This window comes from Salvelinus namaycush, chromosome 1 (genome assembly GCF_016432855.1).
Source record: "Salvelinus namaycush isolate Seneca chromosome 1, SaNama_1.0, whole genome shotgun sequence".
Taxonomy (NCBI): domain Eukaryota; kingdom Metazoa; phylum Chordata; class Actinopteri; order Salmoniformes; family Salmonidae; genus Salvelinus; species Salvelinus namaycush.
The window spans coordinates 9,188,184-9,208,905 of NC_052307.1; the positions used below are offsets into that span (position 1 = coordinate 9,188,184).

The 20,722-nt window shown below is 45.1% G+C and overlaps 1 protein-coding gene across 2 annotated transcripts in view; it reads left to right on the top strand.

The window, feature by feature from the left end:
- The window catches only part of LOC120045589 (SH2B adapter protein 3-like), a 57,084-nt gene extending 37,813 nt beyond the window's left edge, over positions 1-19,271 (top strand). For both annotated transcript variants that reach the window (XM_038990526.1, XM_038990608.1), the window contains exons 3-8: positions 2,534-2,635; positions 6,625-6,719; positions 12,450-12,541; positions 12,860-13,074; positions 13,241-13,412; positions 18,449-19,271. In XM_038990526.1, coding sequence (XP_038846454.1) covers positions 2,534-2,635; positions 6,625-6,719; positions 12,450-12,541; positions 12,860-13,074; positions 13,241-13,412; positions 18,449-18,765 — 993 coding nt within the window. In that variant the 3' untranslated portion in view covers positions 18,766-19,271. The remainder of the gene's footprint in view (positions 1-2,533; positions 2,636-6,624; positions 6,720-12,449; positions 12,542-12,859; positions 13,075-13,240; positions 13,413-18,448) is intronic.
- Positions 19,272-20,722: the final 1,451 nt, after the last annotated feature.

Here is a 20,722-nt window from a genome sequence, read left to right on the forward strand (position 1 = left end):
AGTGCCAGTGGGTGGTGCAGCAAACTGGAAAGAGACCTGGTATTAATCTAAACGGAGGGAGATTCCTTCCTTCCATAACCACGTTTCCATCCACAGGCTTTGTGCGAGTAAAGTCATGCAGTATACAGTGCATTCGCAAAGTATTCAGACCCCTTGACTTTTCCCACATTTTGTTACGTTACAGCCTTATTCTAAAATTGATAAAATCCTTTTTTCCCTCATTAATCTACACACAATACCCCATAATGACAAAGCAAAAACAGTTTTTTATAAAAAAAAAATGTAAATCACATTTACATAAGTTTTCAGACCCTTTACTCAGTACTTTGTTGAACCACCTTTGGTAGCGATTACAGCCTCGAGACTTCTTGGGTATGACGCTACAAGCTTGGCACACCTGTATTTGGGGAGTTTCACCCATTCTTTTCTGCAGATCGTCTCAAGCTCTGTCAGGTTGGATGGGTAGCGTCGCTGCACAACTATTTTCAGGTCTCTCCAGAGATGTTTGATCGTGTTCAGGTCCGGGCTCTGGCTGGGTGGTGAAGTGCACGATATGAGCTTGATGCTCCTTTCCAATAAATATCCAGGGTCTTATTCTGGTGACATGTTGATCAATGATTGACTGCAGTTTGACATGTAAAAATATTCTCGCTGTTATCCATATTAATCTCAAGCCTACCCACAGTATATCTGCCAACTGTTGGCTGGAACACATGTGCCAAGACCAGAGGAGGCACATTTGCTTTGCTTTTTAACGCAGCAGTTAGTTTTGTCACAATCGGTAGAGTTAGAAATGCGATGGAAACACATTTTTATTCGCTACACGCACAGATTAAAAAAAAATCTGCAACAAGTCAGTTTGGTGAAAACATCACTGGTGGGAAAATGCACATTTTCTTTATGCAGATTTTAGGAGATTTGCATGAAAATCTGTCACCAATTGGATGGAAATCTCGCTACTGAGTCAAATACTTACCATTTCTCCCTAAAGCTGTTGGGATGAACAATGGCTCCATGTGATTCATTCATACTAAGACTCATGAGGACAGGAAACGAGAGGGAAAGGAATCTCCTTTTGATGTGCCCAACCTGTCTGGGATAAGCATGGTGTGTGTTCCTAATGGCACCCTATTCCCTAAGTAGTGCACTCCTTTTCAGCAGGGCCCATAGGCCTCTGGTCAAAAGTAGTGCACTAAATGGGTAATAGGGTGTAATTTAGGACGCAACCATAGACATTTCATCCGCTCACACACTGTGTCACAGGGTCACACTCATCCGCCTCAGCCCTCTGGAATCCACCCGTTTTTTCTGTCCCCCGCTGTCCTTTCTCCCCCATCTTATACTGTCTCGCTCGTTTCCTTTCCGTCAGCCAGCATGTGGAACAGCTCACACATGACACACAACAGCAGAGCTATCATCAGCATACGATGAGCACTTTCCTTCTGCCCATTTTCTCCTGAAAGAACAGTGAGGAGATTAATTTTCAAAGGTGACCTTTGCCCTGTCATCCCATGGGGCTGTTGATGACTGGCCTCCCCTCCTCCCTCTGAGCTGGGCTGGAGACTGAGTGTGTTCCCTGAGGAGCAGCCTTCCTCTCTGGGTCTCTCCATTCTGAACTGGGCCTGGCCTGGAGGGAAGGAGTCCTGGCGCTCAGCCCAGAGAGTTCCACTGAGGGATACTCCAGGGGAAGAGCCAAGTTGGATTTTCAACAGCAAAGACTCGTACACACAGGAACACGTACTTTAGACACTGACACTGAGAAAGACCCCCCCCCCCCCCCCACACACACACAGCCTGCATGTCCCAGTGGTTGTGAATTTCCCACTAGTTCCTCAACCATCTGGATCCCCTCTCCATCTAGTTTTGGAGTTCTTGTTGGAGAGCGCTGTAGAGCGAAAGGAAAACGACATCAAAACAGCAATAGATCAAATGAATGCAACCTGATATGTCTACTCCACAAAAAAAACAACACAAACTAACCCTCCTCACCACGAACACTCAGTTAAATGTTCAAGTAAAGCAGAAGCAAACTGTATCTTGAAACGTCTCTTAATGTGCCACAAACACACTAGTATGACGTGGTTTTTTGAAGGGAGTTGCGTCGAAGTGGATGTGGTGTGTTACTGGAACAGAGTGGTGTGTTACTGGAACAGAGTGGTGTGTTACTGGAACAGAGTGGTGTGTTACTGGAACAGAGTGGTGTGTTACTGGAACAGAGTGGTGTGTTACTGGAACAGAGTGGTGTTTGAGGTGGTGTGTAACTGGAACAGAGTGGTGTGTTACTGGAACAGAGTGGTGTTTGAGGTGGTGTGTTACTAGAAAAGAGTGGTGTGTTACTGGAATGAGGTGGTGTGTTACTGGAACAGAGTGGTGTGTTACTGGAACAGAGTGGTGTTTGAGGTGGTGTGTTACTGGAATGAGGTGGTGTGTTACTGGAACAGAGTGGTGTTTGAGGGGTCTAGGACGCGACATGCTGTAACAATGTCTGCTTGATCCCGGACCCGGTCTCTCTCTCTGCTGTGTGTTCCTCCAGGGCTCCAGTCCTAAACTGACAGCACCTTGCTCAGACATCCTGGAGATCCGCCGCTGCAACTGTCTGGAGATGCCTGACAACACAAACACGTTTGTTCTAAAGGTGAGGAAGAGGAGAGACTCTCCCTGTTGTTGGTGATCTAGCTTCATACCTCATTTCTTGTCCTTTTCTCAACATCGCCTATTCACACACACACATACACACACACACAGCCGAGCCAGTCTGTTCTCTGTCCAAAAGCACTCCTGTGGATTTATGAGCATTGAGCTTCCACATGAATTGCGCACTCACACACACATACGTAGTAATATGGCGCCGACAGATATGGCAGCTCTGCTTCTAGCTCCTAAGCAACTTTGCAGTATTTTTCTCTCATTATTAGGCCTGAATTTCTTTTGTGTGTAATTACATACAGACAGAAATAAGAGCGGCGGTAACTCACCAGCGTTACGACCAGGAATACGATATTACCAAATTGGATCCTTTGTTCGTACCCCCCAGGGCAATTGAACTTATTCCAGAGGCTGCTCCAAAACACCACCGACGGAGAAGAGGTATTCAGAGTGGACTTCTAGTCCGACTCAGGAGGCCTGCACACCATCCACTGCTTCAGAGTATATTACTCGCTAATGTTCAGTCTCTTGATAATAAAGTAGACGAGCTCAGGGCGAGGATCTCCTTCCAGAGAGACATCAGTGATTGTAACATACTCTGTTTCACGGAAACATGGCTCTCTAGGGATGATATACTGTCCCCGTCCATACAGCAAGCTGGGTTCTCAGTACAATCGGGCAGACAGGAATAAAGAACTCTCCGAAGAAAGAAAGGCGGGGGTGTAGGTTTCATGATTAACTACTCATGATTTTTCTGTATGTTATGATAATCACAAGTCCTTTTGTTCACCCGACCTAGAATACCTCACAATCAAATGCCGACCGTATTACCTCACAGGAGAATTATCTTCAGTTATAGTCACAGCCGTGTATATTCCCCCTCAAGCCGATACCACAACAGCCCTCAAAGAACTACACTGGACTTTATACAAACTCGTAACCACATATCCCTGAGGCCGCATTTATTGTAGCTGTGGATTTTAACAAAGCAAATTTGAGGAAACCGCTACCAAAGTTCGACCAACCCATTGACTGTAGTACTCGCTCTGGAAAAACATTGAACCACTTATACTCAACTTTTCAAAATGCTTACAAGGCCCTCCCTTCGGCAAATCTAAGCACAATTCCATTTTGCTCCTCCCTTCCCATAGGCAGAAACTCTAACAGGAAGTACCCGTGCTAAGGTCTATTCAACGCTGGTCTGACCAATCGGAATCCATGCTTCAAGATTGTTTTGATCATGCGGCCTGGGATATGTTTCGGGGAGCCTCTGAGAATAACATAAATACACGGATACGGTGACTGAGTTCATCAGGAACTCTATAGGAGATGTTGTATTCACTGTCTATTAAAACCTACCCAAATCAGAAACTATGGATAGATGGCAGAATTCGCGCAAAACTGAAAGCGTGAACCACCGCATTTAACCGTGGCAAGGTGACTGGGAATCTGGCCGAATTCAAACAGTGTAGTTATTCCCTCCATAAGGCAATCAAACAGGCAAAACGTCAGTACAGAGACATGGTGGAGTTGCAATTCAACGGCTCAGACACGAGACGTATGTGGCAGGGTCTACAGACAATCACCGACTACAAAGGGAAAACCAGCCACGTCGCGGACACCGACGTCTTGCTTCCGGACAAGCTAAACACCTTCTCCTGCTTTGAGGATAACATAGTGCCACCAAGGACTGTGTGGGCTCTCGTTCTCCATGGCCGTGAGTAAGACGTTTTAAGCGTGTTAACCCTCGCAAGGCTGCCAGCCCAGACGGCATTCCTCGCCGCGCCCTCAGACCAGCTGGCTGAAGTGCTTACAGACATATTCAATCTCTCCCTATCCCAGTCTGCTGTCCCGACTTGCTTCAAGATGTCCACCATTGTTCCTGTACCCAAGAAAGCAAGGGTAACTGAACTAAATGACTATTGCCTCGTAGCACTCACTATTGTCATCATGAAGTTCTTTAAGAGGCTAGTTAAGGATCGTATCACCTCTACCTTACCTGATCCTAGACCCACTCAAATTTGCTTACGGCCCCAATAGATCCACAGACGATGCTGTTGCACTGCACATTGCCCTATTCCATCTGGACAAGAGGAATACCTATGTAAGAATGCTGTTCATTGAATATAGCTCAGCATTCAACACCATAGTACCCTCCAAGCTCATCATTAACCTCAGGGCCCTGGGTCTGAACCCCGCCCTGTGCAACTGGGTCCTGGACTTCCTGACGGGCCGCCCCCAGGTGGTGAAGGTAGGAAACAACACCTTGACTTCGCTGATCGTCAACACAGGGGCCACAAGGGTGTGTGCTCAGCCCCCTCCTGTACTCCGTTCACCTCCAACTCAATTGTCAAGTTTGTAGATGACACAACAGTAGTAGGCCTGATAACCAACAATGACAAGACAACCTACAGGGAGGGGGTGAAGGCCCTTGGAGAGTGTTGCCAGGAAAATAACCTCTCACTCAACATCAACAAAACAAAGGAGCTGATCGTGGACTTCAGGAAACAGCAGTGGGAGCACGTCCCTATCCACATCAACAGGACTGCAGTGTAGAAGGTGAAACACTTCAAGTTCCTCGGTGTACACATCACTGACGATCTGAAATGGTCCACCCACACAGACAGTGTGGTGAAGAAGGCGTAACAGCGCCTCTTCAACCTCAGGAGGCTGAAGAAATTTGGCTTGGCCCCTAAAACCCTCACAAACTTTTACAGATGCCCAATTGAGAGCATCCTGTCAGGCTGTATCACCGCCTTGTACGGCAACTGCACCGCCTGCAACCACAGGGCTGCCCAACGCATCACCGGTGGCAAACTACCTGCCCTCCAGGACACCTACAGCACCTGATGTCACAGGAAGGCAAAAAAGATAATCAAGAACATCAACCACCCAAGCCACTGCCTGTTCACCCCGCTATCATCCATCAAAGCTGGGACCGAGAGACTGAAAAACAGCCTCTATCTCAAGGCCATCAGACTGTTAAATAGCTTTCACTAGCAGGCTTCCACCCGGTTACGCAACCCTGCACCTTAGAGGCTGCTGCCCTATATACATAGACTTGGAATCACTGGCCACTAACAATGGAACACTAGTCACTTTAACAATGTTTCAATAATGTTTACATACTGCTTTACTCATCTCATATGTATATGCTGTATTTTAGTCAATACTACTCCGACATTGCTCAATCTAATATTTATATAGTTCTCAATTAAATTATTTTACTTTTAGATTGGTGTATTATTGTGAATTGTTAGATACTACTGCACTGTTGGAGCTAGGAACACAAGCATTTCGCTACACCCGCAATATCATCTGCTAAATATGTATATGTGACCAATAAGATTTGATTTGATTTGACCCTCTGCCAAACTTGCCTTCATTTCTTCCTATTCCAGTTCTTGTGTGTGTGTCACGTCTTTGTGTGTGTGTCACGTCTTTGTGTGTGTGTCACGTCTTTGTGTGTGTGTCACGTCTTTGTGTGTGTGTCACGTCTTTGTGTGTGTGTGTCACGTCTGTGTGTGTGTGTGTCACGTCTGTGTGTGTGTGTGTCACGTCTGTGTGTGTGTGTGTGTCACGTCTGTGTGTGTGTGTCACGTCTGTGTGTGTGTGTCACGTCTGTGTGTGTGTGTCACGTCTGTGTGTGTGTGTCACGTCTGTGTGTGTGTGTCACGTCTGTGTGTGTGTGTCACGTCTGTGTGTGTGTGTGTCACGTCTGTGTGTGTGTGTGTCACGTCTGTGTCTTTGTGTGTCACGTCTGTGTCTTTGTGTGTCACGTCTGTGTCTTTGTGTGTCACGTCTGTGTCTTTGTGTGTGTGTGTCACGTCTGTGTCTTTGTGTGTGTGTGTCACGTCTTTGTGTGTCACGTCTTTGTGTGTGTGTCACGTGTGTGTGTGTGTGTCACGTCTTTGTGCGTGTGTGTCACGTCTTTGTGCGTGTGCATCTCCTTAACCAACAGTCTTGTCTCATCCCCAGGTTAATCACTATCCAGGTAGTCTCATATTTGAGACCGACAATGACCAACAGGTCAGCTCCTGGACAACAGAAATTAAAGAATGGATAAACAACAGGTGAGAGACGTGCCACGTCTAACCTAAATGTTACCACTATTTATCATGCTACTCTTCTCCCTGTCTACTGTCAGCCTTTTTCGTCATCTAGCTTTGTGTTGTGTGTGCGTGCGTGCCTGCAGAGCTGTGTCAGGTGCAGCCCTGTAAAAGAGGAAGCGTGGGGGAGGTGTGTCTCAGTGGGGGAATTTTCAGGACCTTTCTGCAGATGTCTGGATTCTCCATCTCACTTCCCGTTCTGAGGCCAACACGGTTTCAGCTCTGCAGCACCCATGTCCCAAGGGTTCTCTCTCTCTCACACACACACACACACACACACACACACACACACACACACACACACACACACACACACACACACATTTTAGTCTCATGCATTTCTCTCCTGCAGTACTGACATCTAGTAGTTAGCATACTGCTATTAGGATTTCACATTTGTCGTCAAAATGGAAATCCCGTATTAAATGGCTGAAGAGTGCAGGGAATGATGAGCTATTGGAGACCCATGGCTTGGCCACGCTTTCAACATGTATGTTATCATGCTGTTCCAAATCTAGCAGTTGGAACAGCATACAAGATTATGTGATTGTGCATATTCATAAGTTTGCGCATGTGTGCAGCTATTTTTCATGTATGTTTGAGATACAGTGCCTTCGGAAAGTTTTCAGACCCCTTGACTTTTTCCACATTTTGATTAAATCGTTTTTGCCCCCTTATCAATCTACACGCAATACCCCACAATGACAAAGCAAAAACGTTTTTTTAGAAATGTTTGCTAATTAATACAAAATAAATACATTTACATAAGTATTCAGACCCTTTACTCAGTACTTTGTTGAAGCACCTTTGGCAGCGATTACAGCTTGGGTATGACGCTACAAGCTTGGCACACCTGTATTTGGGGAGTTTCTCCCATTTTTCTCAGCAGATCCTCTCAAGCTCTGTCAGGTTGGATGGGGAGCGTCGCTGCACAGCTATTTTCAGGTCTCTCCAGAGATGTATAAGTCTGGGCTCTGGCTGGGCCACTCAAGGACATTCAGAGACTTGTCCCGAAGCCCCTCCTGTGTTTTCTTGGCTGTGTGCTTAGGGTCATTGTCCTGTTGGAAGGTGAACCTTTGCCCCAGTCTGAGGTCCTGAGTGCTCTGGAGCAGGTTTTCATCAAGGATCTCCCTGTACTTTGCTCCTTTCAACTTTCCCTCGATCCTGACTAGTCTCCCAGTCCCTGCCGCTGAAAAACATCCCCACAGCATGATGCTGCCATCACCATGCTTCACCGTAGGGATGGTGCCAGGTTTCCCCGGATGTTCAATCTTGGTTTCATCAGACCAGAGAATCTTGTTTCTCATGGTCAGTTCTTTAAGTGCCTTTAGGCAAACTCCAAGCAGGCTGTCATGTGCCTTTTACTGAGGAGTGGCTTCCGTCTGGCCACTCTACCATAAAGGACTAATTGGTGGAGTGCTGCAGAGATGGTTGTCCTTCTGGCAGGTTCTCCCATCTCCACAGAGTTACTCTGGAGCTCTGTCAGTGTGACCATTGGGTTCTTGGTCACCTTCCTGACCAAGGCCCTTCTCCCCCTATTGTTCAGTTTGGCCGAGCAGCCAGCTCTAGGAAGAGCTGTGGTGGTTCCAAACTTCTTCCATTTAAGAATGATGGAGGCCACTGTGTTCTTGGACTTTCAATGCTGCAGAAATGTTTTGTTACCCTTCCCCAGATCTGTGCCTTGACACAATCCTGTCTCTAAGCTCTACGGAAAATTCCTTCGACCTCATGGCTTGGTTTTTGCTCTGAAATGCAGTCAACTGTGGGACCTTATATGTGTGTGCCTTTCCAAATCATGTCCAATCAATTTAATTAACCACATGTGGACTCCAATCAAGTTGTAGAAACATCTCAAGGATGATCAATGGAAACAGGATGCACCTGAGCTCAATTTCGAGTTTCATAGCAACGGGTCTGAATACTTTATGTAAATATTTGTGGGTTTTGTTTTTGATAAACTTGCAAAGTATTTTAAAAAAATATTATGGTGTATTGTGTGTAGATTGATGAGGAAACGTTTTTACTTAATCCATTTTAGAATAAGGCTGTAACGTAACAAAATGTGGAAAACGTCAAGGGGTCTGAATACTTTCCAAATGCACTATATAAAGTATCATGGAAAGTCTAAACCCCCTTGGATTTCTTCACATTTTATTTTCATAAGGGGATAAAAATGGATTAAAACGGATTAAATTTCTTTGGGGTCAACGATCTACACAAAATACTCTGTCAAAGTGGGGAAAAAATTCTAACATCTAAAGATTATTGAAAAATTAGACCTGAGATAAGTATCCACCCCCGCTGAGTCAATGCATGTTAGAAACTCCTTTGGCAGTGACTATAGCTGTGAATCGTCTTTGGTAATTCTCATAAGATCTTTGCAATACACCTGTATTGTGCAATATTTGCCTATTTTAGCTCTGTCAAGGTGTTGGATCATGGCTAGATAGCGATTTTCAGATATTGTCTTAGATTCTCAAGCAGATTTAAGTCAAAACTGTAACTTGGTTTCTCAGGAACATTCACTGTCTAATTGGTAAGCAACTCCTGTGTATATTTTGGCTTTGTCTTTTAGGTTATTGTCCTGCTGAAAGTTGAATTCCTCTCCGTTTTTGGTGTAAAGCAGGTTCTCCTTTAGGATTTTGCCTTTGCTGTATTTTTTCCCAGTATTGCTTTAGTGCTTTGTTGCATACAAGATGCATGTTTTTGAATAGTTTTATTCTGTATATTTGTATTTTCACTCTGTCATTTAGGTCATTATTGTGGAGTCACTACAATGTTGTTGATCCATCCTCAGTTTTCTCCCATCACAGACATTTTAGCTGTTTTTAAAATCGCTAATGGCCTCATGGTGACATCCCTAAGTAGTTTCCTTCCTGTCCTGCATCTCAGTTCAGAAGGACGACTGCATCTTTAATGTGTCTGGGTGGTTTAATACATCATCCACAGCATAATTATTAACTTGACCCTGCTTAAAGACATATTCAATGTCTGATTTGTTATTGTTACCCATCTACCAATCACTGACATTCTTTATGAGGCTTTTGAAAAGCTCCCTGGTGTTTGTAGTTGAAACTGTGCTTGAAATTCAGTACTTGACTAATGGGACCTTACAGATGTTATATGTATGGGGGACAGAAGGGGTAAAATTCAGTACTTGACTAATGGGACCTTACAGATGTTATATGTATGGGGGACAGAGGAAGGGGTAGTCATTCAAAAATCATGTCAACCCCTATTATAACTTCCATATAACTTATTATGTGATTTGTTAAGCAACATGTTTCTTCTGAACTAATTTAGGCCGGCCTAAACAAAGGGGGTGAATACTTATGCAACAACTATTTTATTAATTTGCAAAACATTTAGTATTTTTCGTAGATCAATGAGAAATTACATCTATTTCAATCCCACTTTGTAACAAAATGTGAAAAAAGTTCAATGGGTTGTAGACTTTCTATAGGCTACACTGAACAAAAATATAAACGCAACATGTCCCATGTTTCATAAGCTGAAATAAATTATCCCAGAAAAGCTTATTTCTTTCAAATTTTGTGCACTAATTTGTTTACATCCCTGTTAGTGAGCATTTCTCCTTTTTCAAGATAATCCATCCCCCTGAAAGGTGTGCCATATCAAGAAGTCGATTAAACAGCTTGATCATTACACAGGTGCACCTTGTGCGGGGGACAATAAAAGGCCACTAAAATGTGCAGTTTTCTCACAACAGATGTCTCAAGTTTTGACTGCAGGAATGTCAATCGGAGCTATTGGCAGAGAATTGAATGTTTATTTCTCTACAATAAGCCTTCTCCAACGTTGTTTTAGAGAATTTGGCAGTACGTCCAACAGGCCTCGCAACCGCAGACCACGTGTCACCACACCAGGCCACGACCACCACATCCGGCTGCTTCATCTACAGGATTGTCTGAGACCAGCCACCCGGACTGTGGGTTTGCACAACTGAAGAATTTCTGCACAAACTGTCAAAACCCATCTCAGGGAAGCTCATCTGTGTGGTCGTTGTCCTCACCAGGGTCTTGACGTGACTGCAGATAGGCGTCGTAACTGACTTAAGTGGGCAAATGCTCAACTTCGATGGCCACTGACACTCTGGAGAAGTGTGCTCTTCACGGATGAATCCCGGTTTCAACTGTACCGGGCAGGTGGCAGACAGCGTGTATATCGTTGTTTGGGCGAGCGGTTTACTAATGTCAACGTTGTGAACAAAATGCCCCATGGTGGGGTTATGGTATGGGAAGGCATAAGCTACTGACAACGAACACAATTGAATTTTATCGATGGAAATTTGAAAACCAAAGATAGTGACGATCATTTTGACAGATTTTCCTTTTTGAATTGTTGCATGTTGCGTTTTTATATTTTTGTTCTGTGTGTGTATATATATATATATACACACACACACACACACCAGGCAGGATGGGGCAATGGACTCATGCTGCTTATGCCAAATCCTGACTCTGCCATCAGCATGACGCAACAGGATCCGGGATTCATCGGACCAGGTGATGTTTTTCCACTCCTCAATTGTCCAGTGCTGGTGATCGCGTCCCCACTGGAGCAGCGGCTTCTTGATTTTTTCAGATAGGAGTGGAACCCGGTTTGGTCGTCTGTGCATTCTGAGATGCCGTTCTGCACACCACAGTTGTACTGCGCTGTTATATGCCTGTTTGTGGCCCGCCTGTTAACTTGCACGATTCTTGCCATTCTCCTTCAACCTCTCATCAATGAGCTGTTTTCACCCACAGGACTGCTGCTGACTGGATGCTTTTTGTTTGTCACACCATTCTTGGTAAACCTTAGACACTGTCATGCGTGAAAAGCCCAGGAGGCTGGTCGTTTCTGAGACACTAGAACCGACGCGCCTGGCACCAACGATCATACCACGGTCAGAGTCACTGAGGTGACTCGTTTTGTCCATTCTAACGTTGAAGGGAACAGTAACTGGATGCCAGTCTACTTGCATTTTTGTGAATGGGTGGTGTACCTAATAAACTGGCCACTGAGAGGACTCTGAATATGTATGAGAAGTAAAAACTCCTCGCTTTCTGTCTGTGTCTCTCTCTGTCTTTCACCCACTAACTCACACTCACACAGAGAGGAGAAGGCTCGTCTTCCTGTTATTCAGAGTTCTCAGAACTGTAGTCAGCATTTTAAGCAGGATTTGATCTGTCTTCCTTCTCAACCTGGCTACCAAAGTGTGTGTGTGTGTGTGTGTGTGCGTGCCTGCGTGTGTGGTGTTGCTTGGGGTGCGGGATTCATGTACAATAACATGTGGCGTTCTCAAGACTTAACAAGACGCTTCCTGACCGAGCCCCGACGCTTTTGTGTGCCTCCATCCTGCTGCTTCCTGTAGACTCGATGGCCCCCAGCCCTCCCTCTTCCTTTCGTTCTCTTTCTCCCCTAGTGTGAACACCCCTCCAAAGCTCCCCTCTGTGGTTCACACAATTTAAATAATAATCAATTTGTGTATTATTGTAATATTATACTAGTGATCTAAATCATTTTTGATTTGACTTCCTTGTGAATAATGCAGAATTGTTAAAAGAGCAGTCACACAGAGGCTGGAGTTGACTAATCAAGTCAGTCGATGGCAGTGTCATTCCCAGGAGGCTAACGTTTCAGCCCACTGTAGATTGACTGCTGCTAACTAAAGGCATTGTTTGTCCACAGGTCTGGAAGCGGGGATTTGGAATGTCTAACCTACCCTATGGACAATGCTGCGACGGCCAACCGGAGAGGGAGCTCCGAGTCAGGGAGTCAGGGTGGGTGTCAGGGACAGGAAGGGGCGGACCTTCTTTCCCATGCGTGTCGTTTCACAACAAGGAAGTGTGTGAATATCTCAGGATTCTATTGTAACTTGATGTTTGAAATGATGCAGTAGTAGTTACGAGTGTCTGCCGTTTAGAATCAGAGCATGGTGTTTGTACCAGTTTGAGGAGTTGTGGGTGTGATTCCTGCATGGGCTGCATGTATGTCTAATGAACATAGCGGTAATGAGCTAATTGTGGATCAAAATGTTTGCTAAATGTCTGTTATTATATTCTATTCTTACGCCTTGCTTGTCGTGTCCCCCCCACTAGGCTCTGCGACCTTTGCCCTCTCGGAGCAGGTGTACCATAAGACTGACCACTTCCTGTGTTTGTACCCCTGGTTCCACGGCCCCATCTCGCGGGTCAAGGCTGCCCACCTGGTCCAGAACTCGGGCCTGGAGGGCCACGGAGTCTTCCTGGTGAGGCAGAGTGAGACCCGCCGCGGAGACTATGTCCTCACCTTCAACTACCAGGGCAAGGCCAAGGTGATGCAGACACACACACACACACACACAGGTTCTAGAAGAATACTTTTTTCGTTTTTGATATAATCTCCTCTATAAAGATGTCTGAATAGAAGCACCATCATCTTGGTCCCATGTAGTGATCCTTGTAAAAGTGAAAGAAGACTTATTCTCTCTCCCTCTGCAGCACCTGCGTCTGTCTCTAACAGAGTGTGGTCAGTGTAGGGTGCAGCATCTGCGCTTCCCCTCCGTCATGGACATGCTCAGTCACTTCCGCCTCTACCCCATACCCCTGGAGTGTGTCGCTGCCTGCGACGTCACCCTCACCAGCTTTGTGGTGACCAATTCTACCGCACAAGGTGAGTCTAAGTTACTGACCTCCACCACACATATACAGTGGGGAGAACAAGTATTTGATACACTGCCGATTTTGCAGGTTTTCCTACTTACAAAGCATGTAGAGGTCTGTCATTTTTATCATAGGTACACTTCAACTGTGAGAGACAGAATCTAAAACAAAAATCACATTGTATGATCTTTAAGTAATTAATTTGCATTTTATTGCATGACATAAGTATTTGATACATCAGAAAAGCAGAACATAATATTTGGTACAGAAACCTTTGTTTGCAATTACAGAGATCATACGTTTCCTGTAGTTCTTGACCAGGTTTGCACACACTGCAGCAGGGATTTTGGCCCACTCCTCCATACAGACCTTCTCCAGATCCTTCAGGTTTCGGGGCTGTCGCTGGGCAATACGGACTTTCAGCTCCCTCCAAAGATTTTCTATTGGGTTCAGGTCTGGAGACTGGCTAGGCCACTCCAGGACCTTGAGATGCTTCTTACGGAGCCACTCCTTTGTTGCCCTGGCTGTGTGTTTCGGGTCGTTGTCATGCTGGAAGACCCAGCCACGACCCATCTTCAATGCTCTTACTGAGGGAAGGAGGTTGTTGGCCAAGATCTCACGATACATGGCCCCATCCATCCTCCCCTCAATACTGTGCAGTCGTCCTGTCCCCTTTTCAGAAAAGCATCCCCAAAGAATGATGTTTTCACCTCCATGCTTCACGGTTGTGATGGTGTTCTTGGGGTTGTACTCATCCTTCTTCTTCCTTTAAACACGGCGAGTGGAGTTTAGACCAAAAAGCTCTATTTTTGTCTCATCGGACCACATGACCTTCTCCCATTCCTCCTCTGGATCATCCAGATGGTCATTGGCAAACTTCAGACGGGCCTGGACATGCGCTGGCTTGAGCAGGGGGACCTTCCGTGCGCTGCAGGATTTTAATCCATGACTGCGTAGTGTGTTACTAATGGTTTTCTTTGAGACTGTGGTCCCAGCTCTCTTCAGGTCATTGACCAGGTCCTGCCGTGTAGTTCTGGGCTGATCCCTCAACTTCCTCATGATCATTGATGCCCCACGAGGTGAGATCTTGCATGGAGCCCCAGACCGAGGGTGATTGACCGTCATCTTGAACTTCTTCCATTTTCTAATAATTGCGCCAACAGTTGTTGCCTTCTCACCAAGCTGCTTGCCTATTGTCCTGTAGCCCATCCCAGCCTTGTGCAGGTCTACAATTTTATCCCTGTTGTCCTTACACAGCTCTCTGGTCTTGGCCATTGTGGAGAGGTTGGAGTCTGTTTGAGTGTGTGGACAGGTGTCTTTTATACAGGTAACGAGTTCAAACAGGTGCAGTTAATACAGGTAATGAGTGGAGAACAGGAGGGCTTCTTAAAGAAAAACTAACAGGTCTGTAGGTGATCAAATTCTTATGTCATGCAATTAAATGGAAATTAATTACTTAAAAATCATACAATGTGATTTTCTGGATTTTTAGATTCCGTCTCTCACAGTTGAAGTGTACCTTTGATAAAAATTACAGACCTCTACATGCTTTGTAAGTAGGAAACACTGCCGATTTTGCAGGTTATCAAATACTTGTTCTCCCCACTGTATGTATGTGTACACACACACACACACACACACACACACACACACACACACACACACACACGTGTGTGTGTATATATGTGTGTGTGTGTATTTACAGCGAGGGAAAAAAGTATTTGATCCCCTGCTGATTTTGTACGTTTACCCACTGACAAAGAAATTATCAGTCTATAATTTTAATGGTAGGTTTATTTGAACAGTGAGAGACAGAATAACAACAAAAAGGGAAATAAGTATTTGACCCCCTCTCAATCAGAAAGGCCACACCAGATACTGACTGTTACTTTTGATTTTTACCCCCCCTTGTTCAGGGACACATTCCATTTCTGTGGAACTTGTTCAGTTCGTGTCTCAATTGTTGAATCTTATGTTCAAACAAATATTCACACGTTAAGTTTGCTGAAAATAAACACAGTTGACAGTGAGAGGACGTTTCTTTTTTTGCTGAGTTTATATATACACACACACACATATACAGTTGAAGTCGGAAGTTTACATATACATTTAAACTCAGTTTTTCACAATTCCTGACATTTAATCCTAGTAAAAATTCCCTGTCTTAGGTCAGTTAGGATCACCACTTTATTTTAAGAATGTGAAATGTCAGAATAAGAGAATTATTTTTCAGCTTTTATATCTTTCATCACATTCTCAGTGGGTCAGAAGTTTACATACACTAAATTAGTATTTGGTAGCATTGCCTTTAAATTGTTTAACTTGGGTCAAACGTTTCTGGTAGCCTTCCACAAGCTTGACAGAGCTGTTGTAACTGAGTCAGGTTTGTAGGCCTCCTTGCTCGCACATGCTTTTTCAGTTCTTCCCACAGATTTTCTATAGGATTGAGGTCAGGGCTTTGTGATGGCCACTCCAATACCTTGACTTTGTTGTCCTTAAGCCATTTTGCCACAACTTTGGAAGTATGCTTGGGGTCATTATCCATTTGCCACCAAGCTTTAACTTCCTAACTGATGTCTTGATGTTGCTTCAATATATCCACATAATTTTCCATCCTCATGAGGCCATCTATTTTGAAGTGCACCAGTCCCTCCTGCAGCAAAAGCACCCGCACAACATGATGCTGCCACCCCCGTGCTTCACGGTTGGGATGGTGTTCTTCGGCTTGCAAGCCTCCCCCTTTTTCCTCCAAACGTAACGATGGCCAAACAGTTCTATTTTTGTTTCATCAGACCAGAGGACATTTCTCCAAAAAGTACCATTTTTGTCCCCATGTGTAGTTGCAAACCATAGTCTGGCTTTTTTATGGTGGTTTTGGAGCAGTGGCTTCTTCCTTGCTGAGCGGCCTTTCAGGTTGTGTCGATTGTAGGACTCATTTTACTGTGGAACCGATACTTTTGTACCTGATTTCTCCAGCATCTTCACAAGGTCCTTTGCTGTTGTTCTGGGATTGGTTTGCACTTTTCGCACCAAAGTACGTTCATCTCTAGGAGACAGAAAGCATCTTCTTCCTGAGCGGTATGACGGCTGCGTGGTCCCATGGTGTTTATACTTGCGTACTATTGTTTGTACAGATGAACGTGGTACTTTAACCTTTCTGGGATCGTTCGGGACGCTAGCGTCCCACCTCGCCAACAGCCAGTGAAGTTGCAGGGCGCCAAATTCAAACAACAGAAATCTCATAATTAAAATTCCTCAAACATACCATTTAAGGTAATCTTGTCATTGTAATCAATTTAAAGGTAATCCCACCACAGTGTCCGATTTCAAAAAGGCTTTACAGCGAAAGCACCACAAACGATTATGTTAGGTCACCGCCAAAACACATCCATTTTTCCAGCCAAAGAGGGGCATCACATAAAGCAGAAATATAGATAAAATGAATCAATGACCTTTGATGATCTTCATCAGATGACACTCATAGGACACAATACATGTATGTTTTGTTCGATAAAGTTCATATTTATATCCAAAAACCTCAGTTTACATTGGCGCCATGTTCAGAAATGCCTCAAACATCCGGAGAAATTACAGAGAGCCACATCAAATAACAGAAATACTCATCATAAACTTTGATGAAAGATACATGTTTTACATAGAATTAAAGATTAACTTGTTCTTAATGCAAAAGCACAATATTCAATCATCTGAGTACAGCGTTCAGCCACAAAAGCAAGCCATACAGTTACCCGCCAAATTGTGGAGTCAACAAAGTCAGAAATAGCATTATAAATCTTCACTTACCTTTGCTGATCTTCGTCGGAATGCACTCCCAGGACTCCCACAAGAAATGTTTGTTTTGTTCGATTACGTCCATATTTATGTCCAAATAGCTCTGTTTTGTTCGCGTTTAGTTCACTATTCCAAAGGCACAATGCGCGAGCGCAAAATCCAGACAAAGTCAAGAGTTCCATTACAGTTTGTCGAAACATGTCAAACGATGTTTACAATCAATCCTTAGGGTCTTTTTATAATACATCTTCAATAATATTCCAATCGGGCAACAACCAAAAAAGCCTACACCCCCTGTCAAAAAATTGTTCTGCTGTCTGACTGTAGTCTACAGTATTTTCTATATTAGAGTGTTAAGGTCTGGTGCAGACCTCAGGTTTTCACTTGATCTCATGTAGTCGGGCGGTTGCGGACAGGTTAGTAGTCATTGCGGGTGGGTAAACAAACAGTTGACCCGTGTGTGTGAGACAGTGCATGTCTGCTAAGCTGCGGAGAATCAGAGCAGGTGGTCAGTCCAGTGTTCCGCAGTCAGAAAACTGTCTCTTAGCCTGTTGGCATCAGACCTCATGCTTCAATACTGTCTGCCAGACGATCAGGGAGAGTAAAGATCGTAGCTGGGGTGGGTCCTTGATGATGCTGCGGGCCTTCCTCAGGCACCGTTTCAAGTAGATGTCCTAGAGGGGTGGGAGCACGGTCCCAGTGATGTACTGGGCCATCTTCTCCCTCTGGATGGCCTTGCAGGACACTCGATGGTGCAGCGGTAGTATTTGGAGAGGACCTGCGGTGGAATGCCGAATTTCTTCAGCCGCCTTGGGAAGTAGAGATGCTGTTGTGCCCTCTTGACGAGTGGTGTTTTTTTTAGTCCATGTCAAGTCCTCAGGGCATGTTCCCTCCTCTGCTTTCTGAAGTCAACAATCAACTCATTTGTTTTGCTGACGTTGAGGGAGAAGTTGTTGTCCTAGCACCACACTGACATTTCACTTACCTCCCTGTAGGCTGACTTATTGTTGTCGGTTATCAGGCCTACAACTGTGGTGTCGTCATGGAAACTTGATGATGGATTTGGTGTCGTTAACACTTTGCATAAAGATATTAACATTTGGCACAAACTTATTTTAAAAATAGACATTTTACTTTAGATGCTATTAATACAGCTACAACTGTGGGAATATACAGTATATGGGATGTTCCAAGTCAGTCTTTGTTTCTGTCAGCATAAATACTGGAATGTCTCTGTGATCCCTCTGTCTTCAGGTCAGAGTTCATCCGCTGTCCTGGTTCCATTCTCCCTGCACCGCTGGAGCTCCGAACCCAGCCTAGCCCACTGCAGCCCCAGCCTGCTCCCCTCTCCAGACCCCCTGCCCCAGCCCAGGCTCCCTCTCCTACGCCCTGCTCCCTTCCCAGACCTTTCCACCTCGGGTCCCCTGCGTCGGAGCGAGTCTGTGGGCCGCAGACCTCTGCTGCGTCACCCCAACCCCCACCCACCCCTCACTCAACGGGACTCCGACTACGAACTGGAGCCAGACAGAGGCCGCAAGCGGGCCATCGACAACCAGTACATGTTCCTCTAACCGGGGCCACAAGCGGTCCATCAACAACCAGTACATGTTCCTCTAACTGGTGGACCCCCGGTCACAGCCGACCCAGTGGTGGCTCTGAGACTCCAAACGAGCGAAGGACAGACTCATGAGTGAACGTGTATGCCACAGTGGAGGTCTGTCTCGTGGGGTGGATGTCAGAGGTCCGACCCGAGTGTCCATTGTGAATGTATTTTTAGGAAAGTGTCTAATCTTGTTATGATTGTCATTTTCTGAAGCGGCTGTCGTGGTCCTTCTAAGGGACGTTGCTACATGGGAGTGAGTGGCGCTGGTGTGGAAGGTCTTCCCTCAGTCCCTCCCTTCACACATACACACTCCATTTTAAAGTGTATTCTAATGTTCTTTGATACGCTGTGTATTAGTGTATCTCAAATGCACACATTGTGTACTTTTAAACACTGTGTATTTTAGGACGCAGACTATTTTTGTAGGAATATATGAAGGTGTTGAAAAATAAATAAAAAAAACCTTAACTGTGATGAGTTTAGGGCTGTTACGGTGACCGTATTACTGCCACACCAGCGGTCATGACCACAGTCAAATTCCATGTGACTAGCCTTCTCCTAAACTGCGCTCTGATGCTCATTAGTAGCCTACTAAACATGCTAACTGCCAGTCGCTAATGGCCTGGTACTCAGCACTCTGACATCAATGCAAATGTCATTGAAAATCAAACACTTCATGAGAGCTCATGTTGCACAACATTTCAATAGGCTATGCAATTGTGTGAGAAAAGAGTTTTGATGGCCTCTATAAAAGAGGCACAGCTTTCTAGAGGCTAGGCCTACTATATTTCTCAACTTTCCTAATATTAACCACATTGCTTCTCTTTACAGCAGGAGTATAGCCAAACTGGCTGTAATGAAAATGAAACACCGGAAAAGCATCCTCCATTCGCTATTTTAAGTGCATAGATTACATATTCTTAGCCCCTGTTCCGACAGGTGCAAGATAATGGTCCATCACTAATTTCACACATGTAAAGATCAGATTAGTCTGATGGGTGACAATATTAGGTTATCACTCATGAATGATGCCCAGGGTGTGCAATAAGGTAAGAAACAGAGCATGCTTTTTTTTGCAACTTTTTCTAATCATAGTTGCACATGTCATGTAGCCTAGCCCATGATAAGATTTGTAACTAAAGCACATTACGGTGTAAAGACCAACTGACATACAGTACCGTTCAAAAGTTTGGGGTCACTTAGAAATGTCCTTGTTTTTGAAAGAGCACATTTGTCCATTCAAATAACATCAAATTGATCAGAAATACAGTGTAGACATTGTACACAATCCAGCTACAATAGTCATTAAAGGCCCATTATCAGCAACCATCACGCCTGTATTCCAATGGCACGTTGTGTTAGCTATTCCAAGTTTATAATTTTAAAAGGCTAATTGATCATTAGAAAACCCTTTTGGGCCTCCCGGGTGGCGCAGTGGTCTAGAGCACTGCATCGCAGCGCTAGCTGCGCCACCAGAGTCGGGGTTCGCGCCCAGGCTCTGTCGCAGCCGGCCGCGACCGGGAGGTCCGTGGGGCGACGCACAATTGGCTTAGCGTCGTCCGGGTTAGGGAGGGTTTGGCCGGTAGGGATATCCTTGTCTCATCGCGCTCCAGCGACTCCTGTGGCGGGCCGGGCGCAGTGCGCGCTAACCGAGGGGGGCGGGTGCACGGTGTTTCCTCCGACACATTGGTGCGGCTGGCTTCCGGGTTGGAGGCGCGCTGTGTTAAGAAGCAGTGCGGCTTGGTTGGGTTGTGCTTCGGAGGACGCATGGCTTTCGACCTTCGTCTCTCCCGAGCCCGTACGGGAGTTGTAGCGATGAGACAAGATAGTAATTACTAGCGATTGGATACCACGAAAATTGGGGAGAAAAGGGGATAAAATTAAAAAAAAAAAAAAAAAAAAACCTTTTGTAATTATGTTAGCAC